This window comes from Ammospiza caudacuta, chromosome 6, assembly GCF_027887145.1.
Source record: "Ammospiza caudacuta isolate bAmmCau1 chromosome 6, bAmmCau1.pri, whole genome shotgun sequence".
Classification (NCBI taxonomy): domain Eukaryota; kingdom Metazoa; phylum Chordata; class Aves; order Passeriformes; family Passerellidae; genus Ammospiza; species Ammospiza caudacuta.
Window position 1 is genome coordinate 32,585,342 of NC_080598.1, and position 19,106 is coordinate 32,604,447.

Here is a 19,106-nt window from a genome sequence, read left to right on the forward strand (position 1 = left end):
TGAATAGCATAATGTATAAATAACTGAAGGGGGGATACGATATAGGAAGGTGAAGGTAGTGTAGAAAGTAATCTGACCCCTAAGGAGTTGCAGCTGGGTTAATTATTAAAGATTAGGAGCAGGCCTGGCTTTAACTGGCCACAGCTGTAGCCAATCAGAAGAGTGTTATAAAAGAGTGGGTTGGCTGGTTGAGGGGGAACTGGAGTCGGTTGGTTTCTGTGAGAAGGAAAAGTCAGTGCTTAGAGGAGCTGCCTATGAGAAACATCAAGGAGATATGAAACTCTTGCACTGAGGAGGCAACAATATGAAACCTTTGCAATATAATGACAACAAATAACGACAATAAAAAATTGCTAGGTCTGTCTGTTTCTTCCCTAGTCTACTTTTTTTTATCTACATTACTGCATATGATTTTCACCGGTGAGGGATTTTTATGCCTTAAGCCATCAAAGGAAATTCTTCCAGTCCTTCAGTATTGATGCAGTCCATCATAACACTGAGGCCACTGTGGAAGATTTTCACTCCTATCATTCCACCCGTGGTGCCAATAGAAAGTACCAGATAATTTCAACTTGACCTGCTTTGTCACGTTCTGTGGTAGTGCAGTTTTGATTAGAGGTTGAATGAGTAGAAAGAAGGGGAAGAAATTTAGATACTTTTAAGTGTTTACTGTGGGTTGCCAAAATTTTAACTCCAGTGGGCTAGGCTGGACCACAGCACTCTACCAATATGGGACATGGGAAATGGTTAAGTGTAGTTAATAATTTGCTGCTGAAATAACACTTTCTGTAAAACTCATGGCCCCAACTACTGTCTGTTCTCAGATGGAGGCAGAGTTAGGTAATGCAGGCACTACTTTTTGCTTCATAACTGGCGGCTGCTCTGGGCAATTTTGCTGCTGCTTGTCTGCAAAATCCAGCAAGTGAGAAGCTTGAAATTCCAAAGACTAGCTGTTTGTGGCCAGTAGCAGTACTGTAGTTAGCAATACCTTCACATTGTAGTTAGCAATATTTTCACACAATACACATTGCAGCCAAGAGCACTGTGTGTGTTAAGGCTTTTTACAGAGATAGGTGAGGTTTGATAAAACTCACAGGAATTGGGGGGTCTTTACTCATTTGAGGGGATCAGGCTTGATGTTGAATATCTGATTTTAATCAGCAAAGACTTCTCAGAGGAAGTATAGTTTTTCTTTGATGCTGTTCAGCTTGATAATGGACTATCAGAAAAGGAGAGATTTGCTATTAACTTCTAAACTTGTGTGTCAGTCACTGGAATATGGCTAATTGTGTAGTTTTAAGCTAATAGCTCTACATTTTCAAAACATTGAATAGAGCAGTCATGTCCTTGTAGGTTAGAGAATTCAGATATAGATTCCATTGCTTGACAGGAATAAATGAGCTTATTTATCCAGAAAATCTGAGGACTTTTACATGGCTCTTCTCCAATTGAGTTATGGGAGAATTTGTCTCAGCTTGCTGTTGTATGCTTCCAGCCAGGAAAATCGGTTTTGTCCACTTCTTTACGCACCATTAAACACCCCTAAAAATTTTAAATTGAATACTTTTAGGGCTGGGAAAGAAGTCCATATTTTGAGTAGATTTTATTAATGTACTGTGGAATTGGTTAACTGTCTAATAGGAAGCTGGGAGTGCTTTATGCTTGGCTGCCACAGTGAAGGAGGTGATTGAAAAGCCAGCATTTCTTGGCATGCATGGAGAAATTTAGAGACAGTTGCACAGTCTGAATTGTGGAAAGTTTAGCTCACTTCAAATAATCATAATTTGATTAGTCTTGCTGACTGAGTCAGGATACAGAGGCGGATTCATTTTGCTTTTTCCCAAAGTTCATTCACAGCTTGATATCTCTGCTGTCTCATATTTAGTGCAGCAATTGAGATTCTCTCCTCCTATCCCAGTATACTAGTAAGATCTGGATGTGGTGGATTGGCTCCTCAGAAATAGCATATGAAGTGCTATAAATATAGGACTAATATAATTCTACAATTATAAGCTGACTAGGGAGTCTGGAAATCTTATTTTTCTATTTTTAGAATGTGTAAGTATTTCTATTCCTTCAGGTGGACGTTAAACTGAAACCATCTGTATTGTTTCTTCTTTAAAAAGAGTGCATTGAAAAGCTTTAAATGTGGTTTTGATTGAGGAGACTGCTGTAAGGCATTCACACCGCTAGATGGGGTCTGGAAGCTGTGCCTTTTTAAAAGAAAGTTCAAGAGGGAGGTCTGTGCTTCTTAAAGTATTTACAATAAAATATCTATTAAAAATATTGTTACAGAATTGCTGGGGGGAACTCAGCAAGTTGGAGTACCTATATATCTCAAGCAAAGACTGTGTAATTTCAGCTGTTGTTAGGTACTCATGTTCTCCCTTCTCTTTTTCCAGGCAGCTCCATGATCATCTCATTCTTTTTACTGAAATGAAAAGACTGTTTTTCCCTTAAGAAAATATTATCATTGTACCCTTAATGCTTTCTTTTCCTATGTTCCCTCTGACCCATCACTTACATCAACATATGTGGAAGTTTTTGAGATCGAAATTATATTGATTTGTCCTATTAATGACCATCACATGTTTTTAAACTGATCTTCATGCTGCAATAAGTCTGAGAATCTAGAGAAGCAAACTCCCAAGCTGTGGGCAAGGAACACATGTTGTTAGATATTAGTGAATCATCTAGTGATTAGCTCATTAAACAGTAAACAAAATGTAGAGGTATAGAAATTCTTCCCTGTAGTAAACAAATTACGTTCAAGGGGCTCTTAAGAGAGGACTCTTCTTAGCAAGTTTATGAATGTTGATGTGTGTTGATCTTTCCAATGTGTGGATGACTTTGAAAGTGTGGCTGCACTGTGCTGCTGGTCTTGAACTGACTGTATTTCCTCAAGCCTCTGTCTTGAAGAGAGCTTTTCTGCCAAGTGCTAATTACTAGGTGTTCAGCTTACTCATTGTACTGCAAGTAAACACAATCCAACTCTTAAACAATCTATGACATCCATAACTTCTGGTCCACATGTATTGGAGATCATAGGTACTTTTGAAAACCCAGTTCTTGGCTCTTGATTGCTTTGACTGGTAGTTTATCTTACTTCATTGAGTTCCCAGCCTTTCAAAGACCTGATGAGTATTACCTTTTTTTGGTTTTGTATCAGTGGTCTGGTAGCAAGAGGAAAATACAGTTGGACATAGAAATCTTGCAGGTGGTATTAGATTGATACGTAGCTGGAAAAGCTAGGCTTAAGGTTTAGGAGGCCCCTCTCAGTATCAAAATAGGAGTGGTAGCTACCAGATCTACAGGAAATTTGAGAGCAGTTGTTCATAGTTTAGTTAAATGCATGTCAAGTAGACCAGCTTTGCAAGAGAGGACTGAATATTACCTCTGAATAATGGCATGGTTAATTCTGTTAGGGTTTTGGTTTGTTTTTTTTTTTTTTTGATAAGTGGATGTGCAAGGGAAAGGGAGATGAGTATTTGCAGCTCTGTCTGTACCACAGGTGATATTTGTAACCTGTTGCATACAGAGGACTTTAGAAAATCCCTGTGGTGATGTTGAAGGTATTCTAAGGTCATAAACACAGCATCATAACTGAGTACAAGTCCATAGATTGAGGTCTCCAGTGGTTGCCAATTTTAGTTTCTAGGGTCATACCTTCAAGGTATTTGATTCTTAGAGATCACACAAGAAGAACAGAGATGGCAGTTATTTTCTGAGTAATGCTCACCCATGTGCTGAATTTTTATCCTTTCTAGGTTTCCTTGCTGAGTTCACTCTACAAAGTAACTGTTGCCTTTTTTTATCTGTGTGTTACCAAGATGTCTGGTATGTTGGATGAAATACTGAGCTTCTGCAAGTGTGAGGGATCAGTATTGTTAGCGATTGTGTTGGGGATAGTAATTCAGGGACCAGACACAGGATTTGCTTCTGACAGTGAGCTTACCAAGGTTCAGAGCTCATTCCTTAAAAGCTAGTGCTGGTGAATTGGGAATTTTCTTCATGTAGAATCTGTAGGTGATATATGATGGCAGGAATAGTAATGAGGATATTTAAAATTTTGCTTTGACTGTCTTACATTTTGACTTTTCATGTGAAGGAAAGAAGCTTCTGATTGTCATCACTTCCAGTGTGATTGCTTTGGGATTCCCTAAGCCCCTGCAGGTGGAACAGTTCACTACATCATTGAATTGGCAAATACCTGTTTCAATTATTTCAGTGCAATAGAAGCGTGCTGCATGTTTCTGTTTGGAGACCTTTGTCAGTCTTGCTCTGAGCAGAGCACTGTATTAAGGACTGCAGGAGAAATGTGTGTATCTTGGCAACCACTTGATCATTGTCAGGCTTATAATTTCTTTCTCTTCCTAGTAGAATAATTTGCTGTGATTTTTGACTGATTTGATGTTGCTTAAAGTAATTCATTTAGGCTACACTTTAACAAATTGTAAATGCTGTTTTGGAACTCACCAATATGGGTCAACCATACCACCTCAAATAGATCAAATAACTATTTGTCTTCAATTGCAGTTCAGAATAGAACTCATCCCACACATGTACCATCCTCATATGTTACACTTCTGTGCTACTGAGGCAGCTCAACTGATCACTTTCTCAACCTAGAATTTAAAGACCTAACCAGATCCAACTTGGCATATTTGCCCCAAATTACACAGAACCTAAATGTAGACACTTTCCCTTCTTATTTGTGTTCCATTATTTCTCAAAAATTCCCTTTTGAACTTTTAGGAAGTGAACTGATTATTGCTTAAATTCATGGGATTGAATTTTTCTGGGAATCTTTAGGATGCATTGAAAGAACATTTGAATAGTAATGGCATCTGGGGGAGCAGTACTTTTTGGATGGCTTTTGGCTTTGATTTCCTTATTGTAAACATAAATCTCAAAAATGTTTGCCACAAATTTAGCCAAATTCAATGACTCACTTAGATGTTTCTAACTTTAAATTATCTCTGCCTTTCCTTCTTTCTTCTCACTGAGAGGAAAAAAGGGAGTACTTGCAAATGAGCCTTTTTTGTCTTTGGGCAAGGAGAGATGGTAACAATCATCAAGGCTTTAGTCATATTGATGACTTTCCTGCCTGAGGAGACTTTTTTTTGGTTACCACCTTTAGTCATTTGATGCCTTTTTTTTTTTTGCCTTTTTTTCTTTAAAGACAGGAGTGCAGCCTAAAGTTTTGAACTATGTAGATCAGTGAATTGATTGTTAAACAATTTTTTTTATTCTGAAGCAGTAATTTCTGTTGCTGGTGTAAGCATCACCTAATAGATAGTCTGGAAATACTTAACTTTGCAAGTCTGCCAAATAGTGCCTGGTATTTAAGTGTGTGAACCAGGTAATGTAGTCTCTTTTTCCCACCCTTAGGCCATGTCCTGATTGTGGAGTTTCCTGGGATGGTAACGTAGGAAGGACCCTCTCACTTAGCTATATTCTAGATATACACACTCCATATTTCATTTGCAGTCCTGCTTTATGCATGATCTTGTCAGCCCTCTTGGGATAGAGGGTTTAGCTTAGCTTTCTCTGTGTTTAGTCTGGTGTCCTTCCTGGAATGGAGTGTATTTAGAAAGATTTTTAGCTTTCCTCTAGGATCCCTGGATTTGTTGATCAGACACAACTGAATTGTGGAGAACTGAGGTTCAAATTGTATAATAGAAAAGAGTGTTCTTAGTAGCTCAGCTTTTAATTCTTTGTTGTTCTCAGATAGGGCTATGGTCATTCTTCTGTTCGGTGTCTTGATTGTTCTCCATCATATGCACTGGGATTTTCTGATTTGAAGATGAAACTTTCTCACACCTATCAGCATCCTCACATTAACGCTCTTGGTTCTGGCAGGCACTTAAACTCAATACTGTCCCTTTGCTCTGCTATTCAGGTTTTAGATATTCAACACTGTGTAACTGTAAACAGCAAGTCAGGAAACCTGGTTTTGTTTCAGAGTGTTGGTTAGGTCTGTTGCTTGACCTTTCTTGCCCTCAGTTTTTCCTGTACCAAGAAAAGGGAAAACTGCCTACTTCAAAAGCCTCCTGGTGCTTAATCTTTTTGTTAGCTTTGAAATACTTTAGCACCCAGGTCTTTTTAAAGCAAGAATTTAAAGGGCAAAGTATTGTCCTTGTAATGCAAATTTTGAAAGTATAATCTGTTGCTCAAAAGAACCTCAGATTGAATGGGTTTTTGTAGAGGGCTTTCTTTAGGCAGTAATCATTGTAAATCTTGCCCTAATCACATCTATCCCTCAATTTAATATGGAAGGAATTAAAAGAGAAAATTTTTTTTTGTCTAAAAAGGAAAAAAAGGAGAAAGGAAAAAAAATATTGTTGACTGAAATCAAAGGCGAGAGCCTCTTAGTGTGTTTACTAGGAGAACATGTGAAAAATTTGTTTAACCCTATTGTAAGAGAAGGGAATTAGTCTTTGAAACATCAGTCCAGGGGAAATTGTGGTAGAACCAACCTGATGAGTCCAAAGGTATGCTTGCAGTTATATTCACTTACCTTTAGGTAAAAGTTTATATTCATCTTTCATCTACTAGAGGCAAAAGCTTTACTAGTTCAAGACTGGACTCTTCCTCTGCAGGAGCATTTAGGATCTTGCCACTCTTCCTGTCAAAAGAAAGGCCTACTTTCTTCTTGCTGTTATTTTCTTTAATATCTACTTGTGTAGTTTTTGTAATTTAAAAATTCTTGCAGCTTCACTAGAGGAAAGCAGGGAGGGCATTGTGTGTATATATATTTTATTGAATAAGAGAACAAATCTGTGGCTGATGTTACTCATAAGCTTTCCTAATGCAAGACAGCAATTGTAGCACAGAAATGTGCAGGAAAAAATCTATTGTAAGACTGCAGTATTGACACATGACTGATTTTGCATAAGGTACGAAAATGGCTTCATTCTTCAGGAGGAATTGCCAACTTCTACACTCAGATTATTTTTCGAAGGTAACATTCTCTGATATCCATGTTCTTTGTGTTGTAAAGACTTTGGTGAATGCTTGGTTTTGGGAACACATCCTGCTCCTTCCCATGCCATGTCTGACTGTATTTGTATCTTCTCTATCTGGTTATCTGATGGAACCTGCTGGTTTGTGTTTTGCTGGATTTAGCTGAGCAGTGTTCCCTGTCACAGTCTGTACTCCATCCTACAAGGTGCTATTTCTGAACAGGCTGCATAATGGACCCTGATCAGAGAATTTAGGGATTAGAAAAGGATGGAAAAGATCAGGTATTTCATCTAGTTGTTGTTGGGCAGTTGCTTTTTACATTGTATTCTCAAGTTTTTTTTAATCAAGCTAAATGTTATTGTTGTTTGATTAGGTTTTTGGTGGTTTTTCCCTGAAAAACTAATTGTCTGCTTACTAGATCTCATTTATTGGTTACATTACAGTAACACCTACATGATTCTAGCCTACATGAGAATAGGACACACTTGTGCCTGGTGACCCACAGATCTGTGGTGAGGGCAAACCTAGGGCAGGAGAACGTGAACAGATCTGTAATGAGACTTAAACAAACCTTTGCAAGGGCTGGAGGAGGATGTGAAGCATTCAAACAAATGGGATATTTTTTTTTCCACTCATTGTCTTTTGCTACTGCTAACTCTTTGCAATGGCAGATGTAATCTTAAATCCTGAAAGGATAAAAGTCATACAGATAAGGAGGAGAATTTAGTATACTTTACTCTGCCCCTGCCATCGTCCTCAGAATACTGAAATTCTTGAGCTATTTTCCTGTGAATAAAGGCAGAATGCAGGGAATCACAATGCTTTCTGAAGAGCTGCCTGAGATCACTGATGTAGCGACATTTTCATTCAGTGAAGCAGTTAGGTCATAAGGACCAAACTAGGCAAGCCTTTGCTGTTACATTGTTGGGTTGCTCTGGGTACATAAATGGCGATGTTTGATGTTTTTAAGGCTCCAGTTTCTGAAGTCTGTTATCAGATAAGAATCTCAGTTATTTAAAAAATTAAAATATTGCCCTCGTGGTTTGGAGTATTGACCTTTGAGTTTGCCATGCAGGAAAGTTCATTAATGATGGGGAGATTCCATTTTGAACATAGTTTATATGTTTCTGACCTTAACAGTAAACAGCAAAGAAATGTCACATTCTTGAACACCCTGAATTCTGTACTTTTCTTATCTTCGTGGATGGAGTTAATTTTAATTGTACTTTCTTTTTGAAGAAAAGCAAAGATATTAGTTTTGCTAATAATACACAGCCTTTTTTTTATTTGGTTATTGTTTAATATCTGAGCAAATACCCCTTACTCCTGGTAAGGACTCATGGAGACAGTTCTTGTGAAGGTAGTAAGATAATCAGAAGTAGTGATGATAGAACTTAGAAAAGTTAGCTTGTTTCTGAAAAATAATAAAATCTTGAGTATGTCTTGTATACCTTTAGACATGGATTGACTTCCTTCACATTTGTTAACACTTAGAATACTTATAATGAAATGTACACTTAGTTTCTTTGAGAAGCAGATAAATTGTATCTATCTTGAGATTTGAGACTTATAATCTACTTTAAAAAGGTCTGCATGATTACTGAGCAGACTGTGCTCAAGATTGTGCTGACTTTTCTGTTATTTGGCTCTTAAACGTTTGCTTCAGACTCTATATGAATTGTGTCCTTTCAAACACACAAAAATTTTCTTGCAAATAAACCCCCAAACTTTTCTGCTGTTTTCCAGGCCAAAATTCTGTCTGCCAAGTTTCATTCCAGTTATTTTTTTGCACAGTTAGAAGTTTCTCAATTTTGTGGTTACAGAATTGCTGACAAACACAGTTGTATGCAATGGTGTGTATTAGTTACGAGCATTCAGCTCATTCTTTCCTTTTAAGGTCATTCTTTCATTAACTTAGTCTCACTCACTGCTGCTTATGATACCAACACTTTTCCCTTGCTTAATTAGTTTCTTTTCTTAAAGGACACTCTTGTCCCAAGGACAGTGCCTGTACTGCAATGCAGTGATACTGCTCCTTCCCTTGCTCCACTAACTGCCAGTTAACCAAATTATTTACATTAGTGGTGCTGCTGGTGGATTCAAAGCCTTCCATTGTTTGGCTCAGCTGTGTTTAGTCAGCTCTTGCCTGCTGCCTGTGTGCTGCATATCCAGCTACGGAAATGACCATATTGCATAGAATCGTCCATTCTCCCTCCTCAGCCTCCCTCCAGCTCCATCATGTGTGTTTGGATTGCAGTGTTCCATCTGTGGACTAAATATTTCTCTTAATCATACAATATGACTTTTTTTTTTAAACTCAGAAGTGCATGTGTCTCTCTATATTGCTTCCAGAGCTGGTAGGCAACATCAGCATTCCACAGCTGTCTGGGTGAGCCAAATTTGGAAGCAGAGCAAATCTGAGTAGTCTGGCTTTGGATTCATAAAAATAATGCCTCTGGCAGAAAGAGCACTCATCTTGTTCAGAAGTGTCCTTTTAGCATTGCCTTCAGATTTCTCACTAGCTGTCGTGGTCTGTGTCTTCAAGATGAGAGTATTGTTTCTGGAGTGCTGCATCAGTAAACTTTTAGTAACTGCAGCAAGGTGTTGCCTCTGAAACTCCTTTGTTAGTGCATGCAGGAAGTGGCAGTTCTAACATGAGCAACGTATCCAAACATGTCTACCCTGCCCCACATAATCCTCTGTGAAAAAATCCAAAAGTAACACTGACTAAAAGTACAGCACAACACCCTGGTGCATATAGTCATTGGAACATGCTGAAACACAGCGCTTCTCTTCCTCTCCCCTTCCCGCTCTCCAAAAAAAGTTCAAAAGCTCTCATTCTGATTAATTTGAAGGTTTTTAGAGCTCCTTGATTCAGACATTCTCTTTAGTACTAATGAGTATTAGTATTGTAAAAAATAACTTCTGCTGGCTTCTTTCTTGGAGAGGGCTGACTGCTTTTTTCCTGCAATTTTGATGGAGATGGATAATCTAGAAGGCATCTTGGGCAATTATTATTTTTTTCCGAAAATCATCATGATTGTTCTAAAATCACCAAAATTTCATGATGCAAGTTCCTGAAGTCTTAGAGCTCCTCAGTTCTCAGTACTGCTGCCATGTGCACTGCCTGCAGTATGAGGCAGAGAAAGAGAGATTTCTCAAATCCTTTAAATGTCCTCTGTTTAGAACTAGGTGAGCAGCTTTGCCACCAAGATAGAGCCATGAGCTGCACTCCTCCATACACATCCCCCCCTCTTGTTTGTGAACATATATATCTCAGATGTTCTGTCCTAGGAGGAGAGAGAGTGAGCAAATATTTTTCCTCTGTTTGGATCAGGAAGTGGATGTTTGGTGGGGGTTTGTGTCAGTTTGTTCACCTCATCCCCACCTGACTACTTGCTGCCTCTTTTCAGTTTCTTAAAGGAAAACACTGTGCAGTTAATTTAATAAGTCCTTTCAAAGAGGCAGAGAGGAAGCTAGGTGGGGAAAACAGAAAACTGCTGTCTTGTGATTAGTAGCACAAAATGCTGAACTTGGAGCTATAGTGTCAGGCTTTTGGGGCCAGAATTAGGGCAAATGGGGAAAGTCATTGCTCTTACACTATAAATGAATGGCAAACAGCTATTTTAGTATTTCTTTTTGTATCAGCCAAACTAGCTCACTGCTTTTGTTAGTGAGGGGGTTTCATTTTTTTGTTTTCTTTCTTTTGTTTGAGCCAAATGTTTAAAAACACTGCAGCAGGAACTGTATATCCATCACATGTGTGGCTGAATTGTGTGGAGTGAGGGTCTGAGGCAGGCAGAACTGTGGCTCTTTTGAGAAGTATTAACTGTGCAGCTCTGTAATTCTAGACTTTTCACGTATGGATATTTTTTTCTGAAGTTCCAGTCTCTCTTGCTTCCTTTAATCTCTGAAGTAAAACATTCTTTTGGACCTTTGTCACACTGAAGTTACTGTAGCACAATACAGAATTCAATTCCAAGTTTTGCTTTGGTACCTTTGACTGCTGTAGGAGCTTAATGAAACATCTCTAAGCAGAAGGGAAGCCAGTTTAATATTGCACTCCTATTGCTATAAAATATAATCTCAAATTATCTCAGGCAGGGCATAATACTAACAATGATGGAAACTTTGCTTGAAGACTTGAAAGGATGGGGCATCTGGTAGGCTCACTCATGTGCAGGCAGGAGAGAGTTCTGGGCTGTGATTTGGATTAAGGGGGAGAACTGGTAATGAGGGGAGAAGCTTAATCTCAATGCAGCAGTGGTTGCACCTAAACATTAAGTCTGGTTGGTGCATATTTGTTATGACTTTCTTATTCATGTTGGACAACTCATATATTTTTTATTAAAAATTAACTTTTCTTAGCAAAAAAAAATCTGGAATTGTTTCTTCTGCCTGTTTTTTGTGTTAAATTCTTGGTTGGGTTGGGGTTTTGGGGGGATTTACAATGTTTTAGCTAACTTATTTGTCCTTTTTGAAGAAAGTGGAAAATTCCATAGAAAAAGAAATGGCTTGCTAAGAACTATGAGAAAAGAGGAGGCAAAAATAACCAAAACGCATATGATATTTAGTTTTGTTTTGATTTTTAATGCCTGAGTATTTTGAGGTGAGTACTTGATTGATCTCAATTAACAGAAAAAAGGGCTGATGAGAGGAATCCTAAATCCTTGTCTCTAAGCTTACAATTTCTAGTATTAAATTCTCTCTGGTTTTAATTAAATACCTTGAACATGATTAATAAAAGCTTGGCAACTTTGTCTTGGAGGAGGAGAACATGAGACACCAGGACTGTTCATGCTGATAAAAGTGTTGTGAAGTTTTGGTGCCCAGCCTCAAGAACTTACTAGTCCTTAAAATGTGACTTCTGGTGCCTTTGTGCACTGAGCAGTCAAAGCCATGGTGCCACAAAGAGTGTGTGTGTGAGAGAGCAGCATATTTCTAAGGCATTCATTATGCAGAATCTTATATTTTGTGTTGGTTTTGTTTAACTCTGGCTTAGGAACAATGGTTTTTTAACTTCACTGTATCTCAGGCAATGATGCATGTTTTGACCTGCATGGAATGTGGCTTCCCATCCATGTGGAGTGACTCATTCTCCACAGTTGTTGGGGTAAAGGCCTATATCAAAAGGTGTTATGCATTAAAATCTATGAATAAGCTTCCCTCTAGAACTTACTAATTCTGAGCTGGCATGCTTTTTCTGGTCCAGAAGGAACATAAAGGTCACAGCTCTCAACAAGATTTGATGGCTATTGCTCAAAACAGAAGTGTTAACAAAAAAATTGAGCTCTAGTCCTGTTTGGGAAGTGATCACTGAACAAAAAAAGAGATAAAATGTCTTCCATCTTTGGCTCACTTTCCATATTCACAATCATTTCATGTACACAGATTGAATGTAGTCCTTGAAAAGAACAGAAAATCTGTACAAGTTGCATTTAAGGTGTGCTTTAATTAACTTTAGGTTGCTTTATGGAACAAATTCCATATTTGTTGCTTTTTTTAAAGACAGTCTGGAATTTGTGAACCTTTGGTTTTGTTTTGTGTATGTCAATAAGAATGGATACAAATACTCCAGCTGTGAATATACAGCCTTATATGGGACAAGGAAACCAGCTAATCCTGCCACATGAGAGTTTTAGGTAATAATGTCATGTGATAACATAATTGTCTTGCCTACTTGGCAATATTTTTAGATGAAGCTAGTTCAAGATTAGCTAAGTAACTTATTTTAGCATTTCTTGCAATAACATGTTAGTAATATGTCCTTTTATTTAAGACATCTGGAACTGATTGTGGAGTTTAAACATCCTCTGATGCCTTGTAGAGATATAAATAGAAGCAGGAGAGAGAGAATGGCCAGCCTGTCTACATTTGGAGAAAATGTCATCTGGTGCCAGAGCAAGGCAGAAAGACTGCTTGGTTCAAGAACCAGCTAACAAAAGTAAAAGGACAGCCTTTTTAAGGCAAAGTGCTCTGTCCAACTTTGCTAATGGATTTTTTATTAACAAAACTACTCCCAGTCTTTAACTTTTCTCTTCTGAAGACTTTACAAACATATCATTTTGATAGCTTGTCATTCAGGTTTCAAATTAAGATTTTTCAGGAACTGAAAGAAGAAACGAAGTAAGATTATAGTTTCCTGGGCTTGTTTGTTTGAAAAGCCTGAGGAAGATTAAAGAGAGTTGTGTCTCTAAGTAGTTGAGTTGGTATGTGCAGCCCATCTCACTTAGTCCCACCTGTGTTTTCCCAGCTCCCTGCTCCGCTACGGTGGGAACCTTTCCCTTCAGAGCGCCATGAGCGTCCGCTTCAACAGCAACGGCACGCAGCTGCTGGCGCTGCGGCGGCGCCTGCCCCCCGTGCTCTACGACATCCACTGCCGCCTGCCCGTCTTCCAGTTCGACAACCAGGGCTACTTCAACTCCTGCACCATGAAGAGCTGCTGCTTTGCGGGTGATCGGGATCAGGTAATGAGCAATGCTGCCCTGAGTCTCCAGAGTTTCCATGACTGTTTGGGAACGCCCTTGTGAGGGTGGCTTCTTTCTGATTCAGCAGATAACGCAGGAAGCAGGACACGTACGGGCTTATTCAGAACTGTTTTGCAATGTGGGCTCTGAAAGAAGGAAAACATACCAGAACACAGGAGAAGTTTTACCTGTTGTTTGATGTGATCTAATACTTACTTGGAAGATGACATGCAGAAGAAAATATTTGCTGTTTTTTTAGGTCCAATTAATACAATGTTATCTACTCATCTACATATGATATGGAAGGATCTTCCTTGCATTTCAGTTTTGTTACAGAGTGGCGTAGAGGCAATTCCACAAAATGTAAATGTTGTGTATTTATAGAGTTATTAATTCTTATTTCGAATTATAATTTTTCTCTTTTAATACTTGACTACTAGATCAGGTAGAATAGGATTTTGTAGTCACTGATCTGTAAGTGATGATGACAGGTGGTTAGGAAGGAATAGTCCGTTACTTCACTGAGGCAGGGCTCTGTCCCTACTACTGATCACAAAGAAATAGGTCACACATAAAGTGGCTAACAGAAGTTCTTATGATTCTAGAGCCAGATATTGTCTTTGGACAGCTGTATTTAACAATCACAAGCACTGTTAAAGGACAAAATATGTATTTTCAAGTTATGATAGTATCAAACTATGATCTGAAAATTTCTTAACTGTCATCAGCAAAATTCCTGCAGTCAGAACTTGATCACCAATTCTGTTGCTGCTGCTGCAGGAGGCAGAGTTGAGCTTCTTTCAGATTGCAAGAAGGAAATACATTCATGTCACTGAATTTGAGTAGTGTTCCTTAGTTCTGAATATTTTTTGGCAAGAGTGTGAAAATGTGATAATGAAACTCATTTAAAACAATGGAGTGGCTTACTTTAAAGCACTGGAAAAACACATGTGTTGGTTAAGAAGAAAACCACTGACAATTTGTGTTCTATTATTTAGTCACCCTAAAGATAACACACTTTTCTCCTCTGGAACTCAGTGTGGAGCCTAAATTATGTGTACACTCTGACACATAATTTGGCTTCTCATTTGTTACTAAAATGTAGAGAAAAGTCTTAATATATGCTGCTCTGCTTTCTAAGGCATTTTCTGATGGGTATGGTGTTATTTTAAGAGGAGTATGTCTGTTTTGTATCAGGCTGATGTGATACTTCAGGAGCCTACATTTTAAAAAAACTTTATATTCTTGTGGCTTGACAGACCTTCTGTTCAGATAAATAGCAGCAGGTAATGCTGCTAATGAGTTGGAAATCAGCAAAAGACTATTATAGTCTCTCGTAAAACTATATGAAGCTAATAGGGAAGATGAACTTTTCTGTGGAATGTTAGAGAGATGTGGAATTTGACATTTAGACACAAGCTCATACCCATCTTCTAACTGGAAGGAAAAATGATAATGAGGTCAGAAAATGCCAACACATGCTCCAGCTCTGTCTGAAACTGCCCAGTAATGTTCAAATTCAGTGGCTAAGACTGTCAACACTAGGGATAGCCTTCATAGGGACTGCCTTTTACAGGGAACCCAATTGCAGTTGCAGGTATATCTAGAAAAGAAGATTAGAGTTGGAACCTATTGGAAGATAGACAAGGTGAACAAAATAATAATTTTTTTGAGTTTCAGCTTTCTGTACAATGAGTATGCTTTTGTAAGTATGCAAGTCTTCACCCCTGTGAATCAGAATTCATCAAAAGAACTAATAGTTCTGTATCCAATTTAATCTGGCTCCTGTTGCCTCACCCTTTTAATATTGCTGTTCTTAGCATTTATAAAGAGTGTCTCTCATTTGAGATCCATGCAAAGTAAACTTTACAGAATACCTTGCTTGTATTTCCTCAGGATCAAAATTTTGTGTGGGCTAAGGCTCATTTGAAGGGACTTGTGGGTAAGCAAGTTGCTTTCCAATTGTGAGTGGCACTTGTGGTAGGAAGGCTTCTTTAGCAATTTTTTCACATTGAACCTCTGATTTTCTCTGTCTTCGATTCTTCTTTTCATCTTTATGAAACTGCCAACTTGATATTTTTTCTCCTTTAAGCTTTCTTAAATAGTTAGGTTGTACCTTTCTTATAGAGCACACTAAATTAAAAATGGAGTCTCCTGTGTTGAAAAACTATTATGTGTTGTCTGCACAAGTAATTCGTCTCATAAAGTTGCATTTCTATACTATATTTTAATTCTGATAAGAAAGGATTATCCTGAACTCATCACTGTTTAGAATGCAATTGCATTGGGAAAAAAGTGAACTGCTGAGAGGGGGAGGACTTGTCCAGCAGAGGTAATGCAAGACCTTTCACTGATACCACTTCTTTACTTGGCAGCAGCATTTACTTATTTTCCTGGGTTAATGACTTGTACTGACACTCAGAGTTCTGACAAGCATTTGGATGTGATATAGGGATCAGAAGACAGATGGGAGATGGAGAAATGGCCTTTCAGCTCTGTAACACAGCTCCTCACAGAACTGTAGCCTTTGCTAATCTTCCTCTCAAGTTTGTACATAGCAAAGGGTTTGCTCACAGGAAGTTTTCTTGTAAATTATGGCCATCAGGGTTTAAAACCCTATAACTGCTGGTTGCCTTTTGGGTTGCCTTTGGAAATTTGTTTTAATACAGTGGTGAAAATCTACATCCAAATGGGTTGCATTCTGATATGGCAGAAATGAGCAGATTCTGAGCTGCTAGCACACAACTTAAGAGTTCTCTTGGAGATTGCCTTTATATCTTAAGAAGCCAAATGCTTAAGTTCTCAAAATGACCAGAAGTGTTCTTACTTTGACAAGGTATGTGTATTAAAATGATGAAATTTCTTTGCAGAAACAAAACACAGACTACTAGTTGGGGAACAGTTTGATTGGTTTGTCTGTTGATGGGGGTTAGACTTTCTAATATTTTCTCAGTATTGTTTTTTTGGGGGGGCTCACAGATTGTGATAGGTACTCAAAAGGACTTGGAGCCAGAGCTCCTGATGTGTCACTCTAGAGGGAAGTCTGCTACCATCAGGTGTGCAGTGATCTGTATACCACCTCCTTTTACGGGAGCATCTGAGATGCAAGTAGGTTGAAACATCTTAGCAAAGAAAGGTATATCGTTAATGCTTTAAGGTACCAAATGCTGAAAGACTCACTTGTTAAGTACAATGTTTTTGTTTTGTTTTCTTCTTTTTTTAAGAATACGTTCTGAAATGCTTATGTGATTTTGAGTTCTTGCAGGTATTGTGGGTTGCAGCACAAGCTAAGTGATGGGGATCTTAGAGGATGAACAGCTTTTTTTTTTTCTCTTTGTGGCCTTGCAAGCTATTGTTTGCCTCCAAAAGCCCTAGTCCTTCTGAGCCTGATTTCAAAGTCCATGAGCAGTGTGTGTGTGTCTGTATATATATATTTATATATATACACACATGAGCAATTTTCCTAGAAATGCCACATCATGCTTTTTTTGTTTCTTGCAACTACCAAAGCTTGAGAGGCATTGTTTAGCTGATATTTTATTTGCACCCATTTAAACTTACCTTTGTGTGCTCCTCTCAGAATTTTTTTTTTTTGTCCTTGTCATTGGTGTAATGACCTATTCACATGACACCAATTTTTCTACTTTTTGAGGAAGAGCTCTGATGTTGAGTCATAAACAGGTTCAAAATGATGTGGTGTTTGCATTATCCAGGAGCTCACTTCAATCATACAGCTGTGAAAGAGAGTAAGGGTAAGGTAGGCTGGATGGATCCAGCATGACTCTCAGCCTTTGTTGGCTATAGAGATTTGTGTGAGAACATAATTTATCCGTTCTTCTGGGCATCTAGGTCCACAATTTTAAAAACAGTTTATTTATACACTCAAGTCCCACTGACTTTAGTATGCGCCAGTGTTTAATTATATACAAATATTAAATGTGTGAGACTGTCTGGTCATGTCACAGTGCTGGGTGAGTTTCTATTCTTCATGTCAGCATTAGAATTTGGGAAATATTGATTAAATACTAAGGATTTTTGGTTGCTAGACTGGTATAGAAAATAGCTTATATCTGAGGATACAGAAAGTATTGCAGGACTTTGGGTACCCAACCAAATGTGTATTTAAGTGTAGGAGCCTCAGGGCTATAGTGATGGGCAACAGCAAAAAAAAGGCCCAGAAAGAAACCACAAAACACTACCACTCTCCAAACTCAAATAGTCCAAAAGGTTTTCTTGCTCAAGAATTGTTGCCTGTGTCACAATGATGAATGCTATCAGTTCATTCCTGTTTCTCCCTGTGTAGATAATGTGAGGCTGTATAAGGCTTGTGGCTGTAAAATCAACTGTGTATTGCCTGTTTTAAAAAGGCAGGGGTGGGGAGAAATAACTTGTACCCTGTGAATCAAACAAAAAGTGTCTTGACTCTGGCATGCCCTCAGACATTACATCACCACTCAGCCTTTTCTGTTGACATTACACTGGTATAGGAGAGTTTCAGGAATGCACTGCTCACGGTACTGCAAGGCTGCTCCAACTCCCTATAAAGTTACAACCCTCATTAAGCTGAAATTTGTGTTCTGAATAGCCCAGGTTAGGGACAAGCCAGCTTTTTGCAGGACAGAATTATTTCATGAATGTAACTCTTCCGAAAAGAAGGTTAGCTGTATAGATGCTGGGGGTCTTGTATGGTTGTATATTGCCTTTATAAAGAAAGAGAACTTTTCTTTAGCGGTGTTCTTTGTGTCATCTAATTTGAAGGTCATTTATCACATTGATAATGCTTATCAATGTCTAGGTTTAAGAACTAACAAGAAGAAAGGGAATTATTCTTTTAGAGAATACATTTTAAATTTCCTGTGCTCGGAAGACTTCCTAATGAATAGTAGCTTATTGCAGTCAGCATTTCTTAATATATGAAAAGCATTCAGTGTGCAAATATGTTGCTGTGCTTGGATAAAAAGAAAATTGGTGTCTTACTCTATCTTAAATTTGGTTTCTTCCAAGAATTATTGATGACATTGTATTTTGGTTTTTGATTTATCTAAATAGCAGTTTAAATTTTACCTATATCCATAATACATACATATAAAGTCCATGTATGAGATTTATCTAGCAGTGAAATTGCTTATTCATTTTCCCCCATTATTTTTGGTGATTGACATTGGGAGGGTTATACTGAAAATGCCTCTTTGGAGTCAAGGTCTCAACAGCAGGAGCTATGAGTCTTCTTTAACCATTCTTGTTCTGATTGCCTCTTCCCCCATTCCTGGTGCATCCTGCCAGCCCCATTTCCTGTCTCCCTTTTCTGAGTCCCTATAAGCCCTTGGGGGAGGATTCTCAACATCTGCACAGCAATACATAAGCCCAAAAGGACCCATACTGAAATTAAATTCTGGTGGAGTAGAACTCAAGACACTTTGAATTTTGCAGGCTTTGTGTTCCTCATAGTACATTATGGGCAATCTGTAGTTAGCAGCACTTCTCATATGCTCAGATAAATGTGTTGATTTCTTTGTAATGTAATAGAAGTATTTTCCCTGCCATAGAAGTCCTCGGTAAGGATTTTTAAGTTGCTTTTGTTCATTAATAAAATTCCTGTTATGGCCTTTCTGCATTACAAAAAGGCAGCTGTAAAAATGTTGATGGATTATTCTCAATGATGCTTCTGTAAGC

At 38.2% G+C, this 19,106-nt stretch overlaps 1 protein-coding gene across 1 annotated transcript in view; it reads left to right on the top strand.

The window, feature by feature from the left end:
* The window catches only part of DCAF5 (DDB1 and CUL4 associated factor 5), a 67,028-nt gene that overhangs the window by 20,676 nt on the left and 27,246 nt on the right, over positions 1-19,106 (top strand). The window contains exon 6 of the mRNA XM_058806561.1: positions 13,220-13,433. Within this exon, the coding sequence (XP_058662544.1) occupies positions 13,220-13,433 (214 nt within the window). The remainder of the gene's footprint in view (positions 1-13,219; positions 13,434-19,106) is intronic.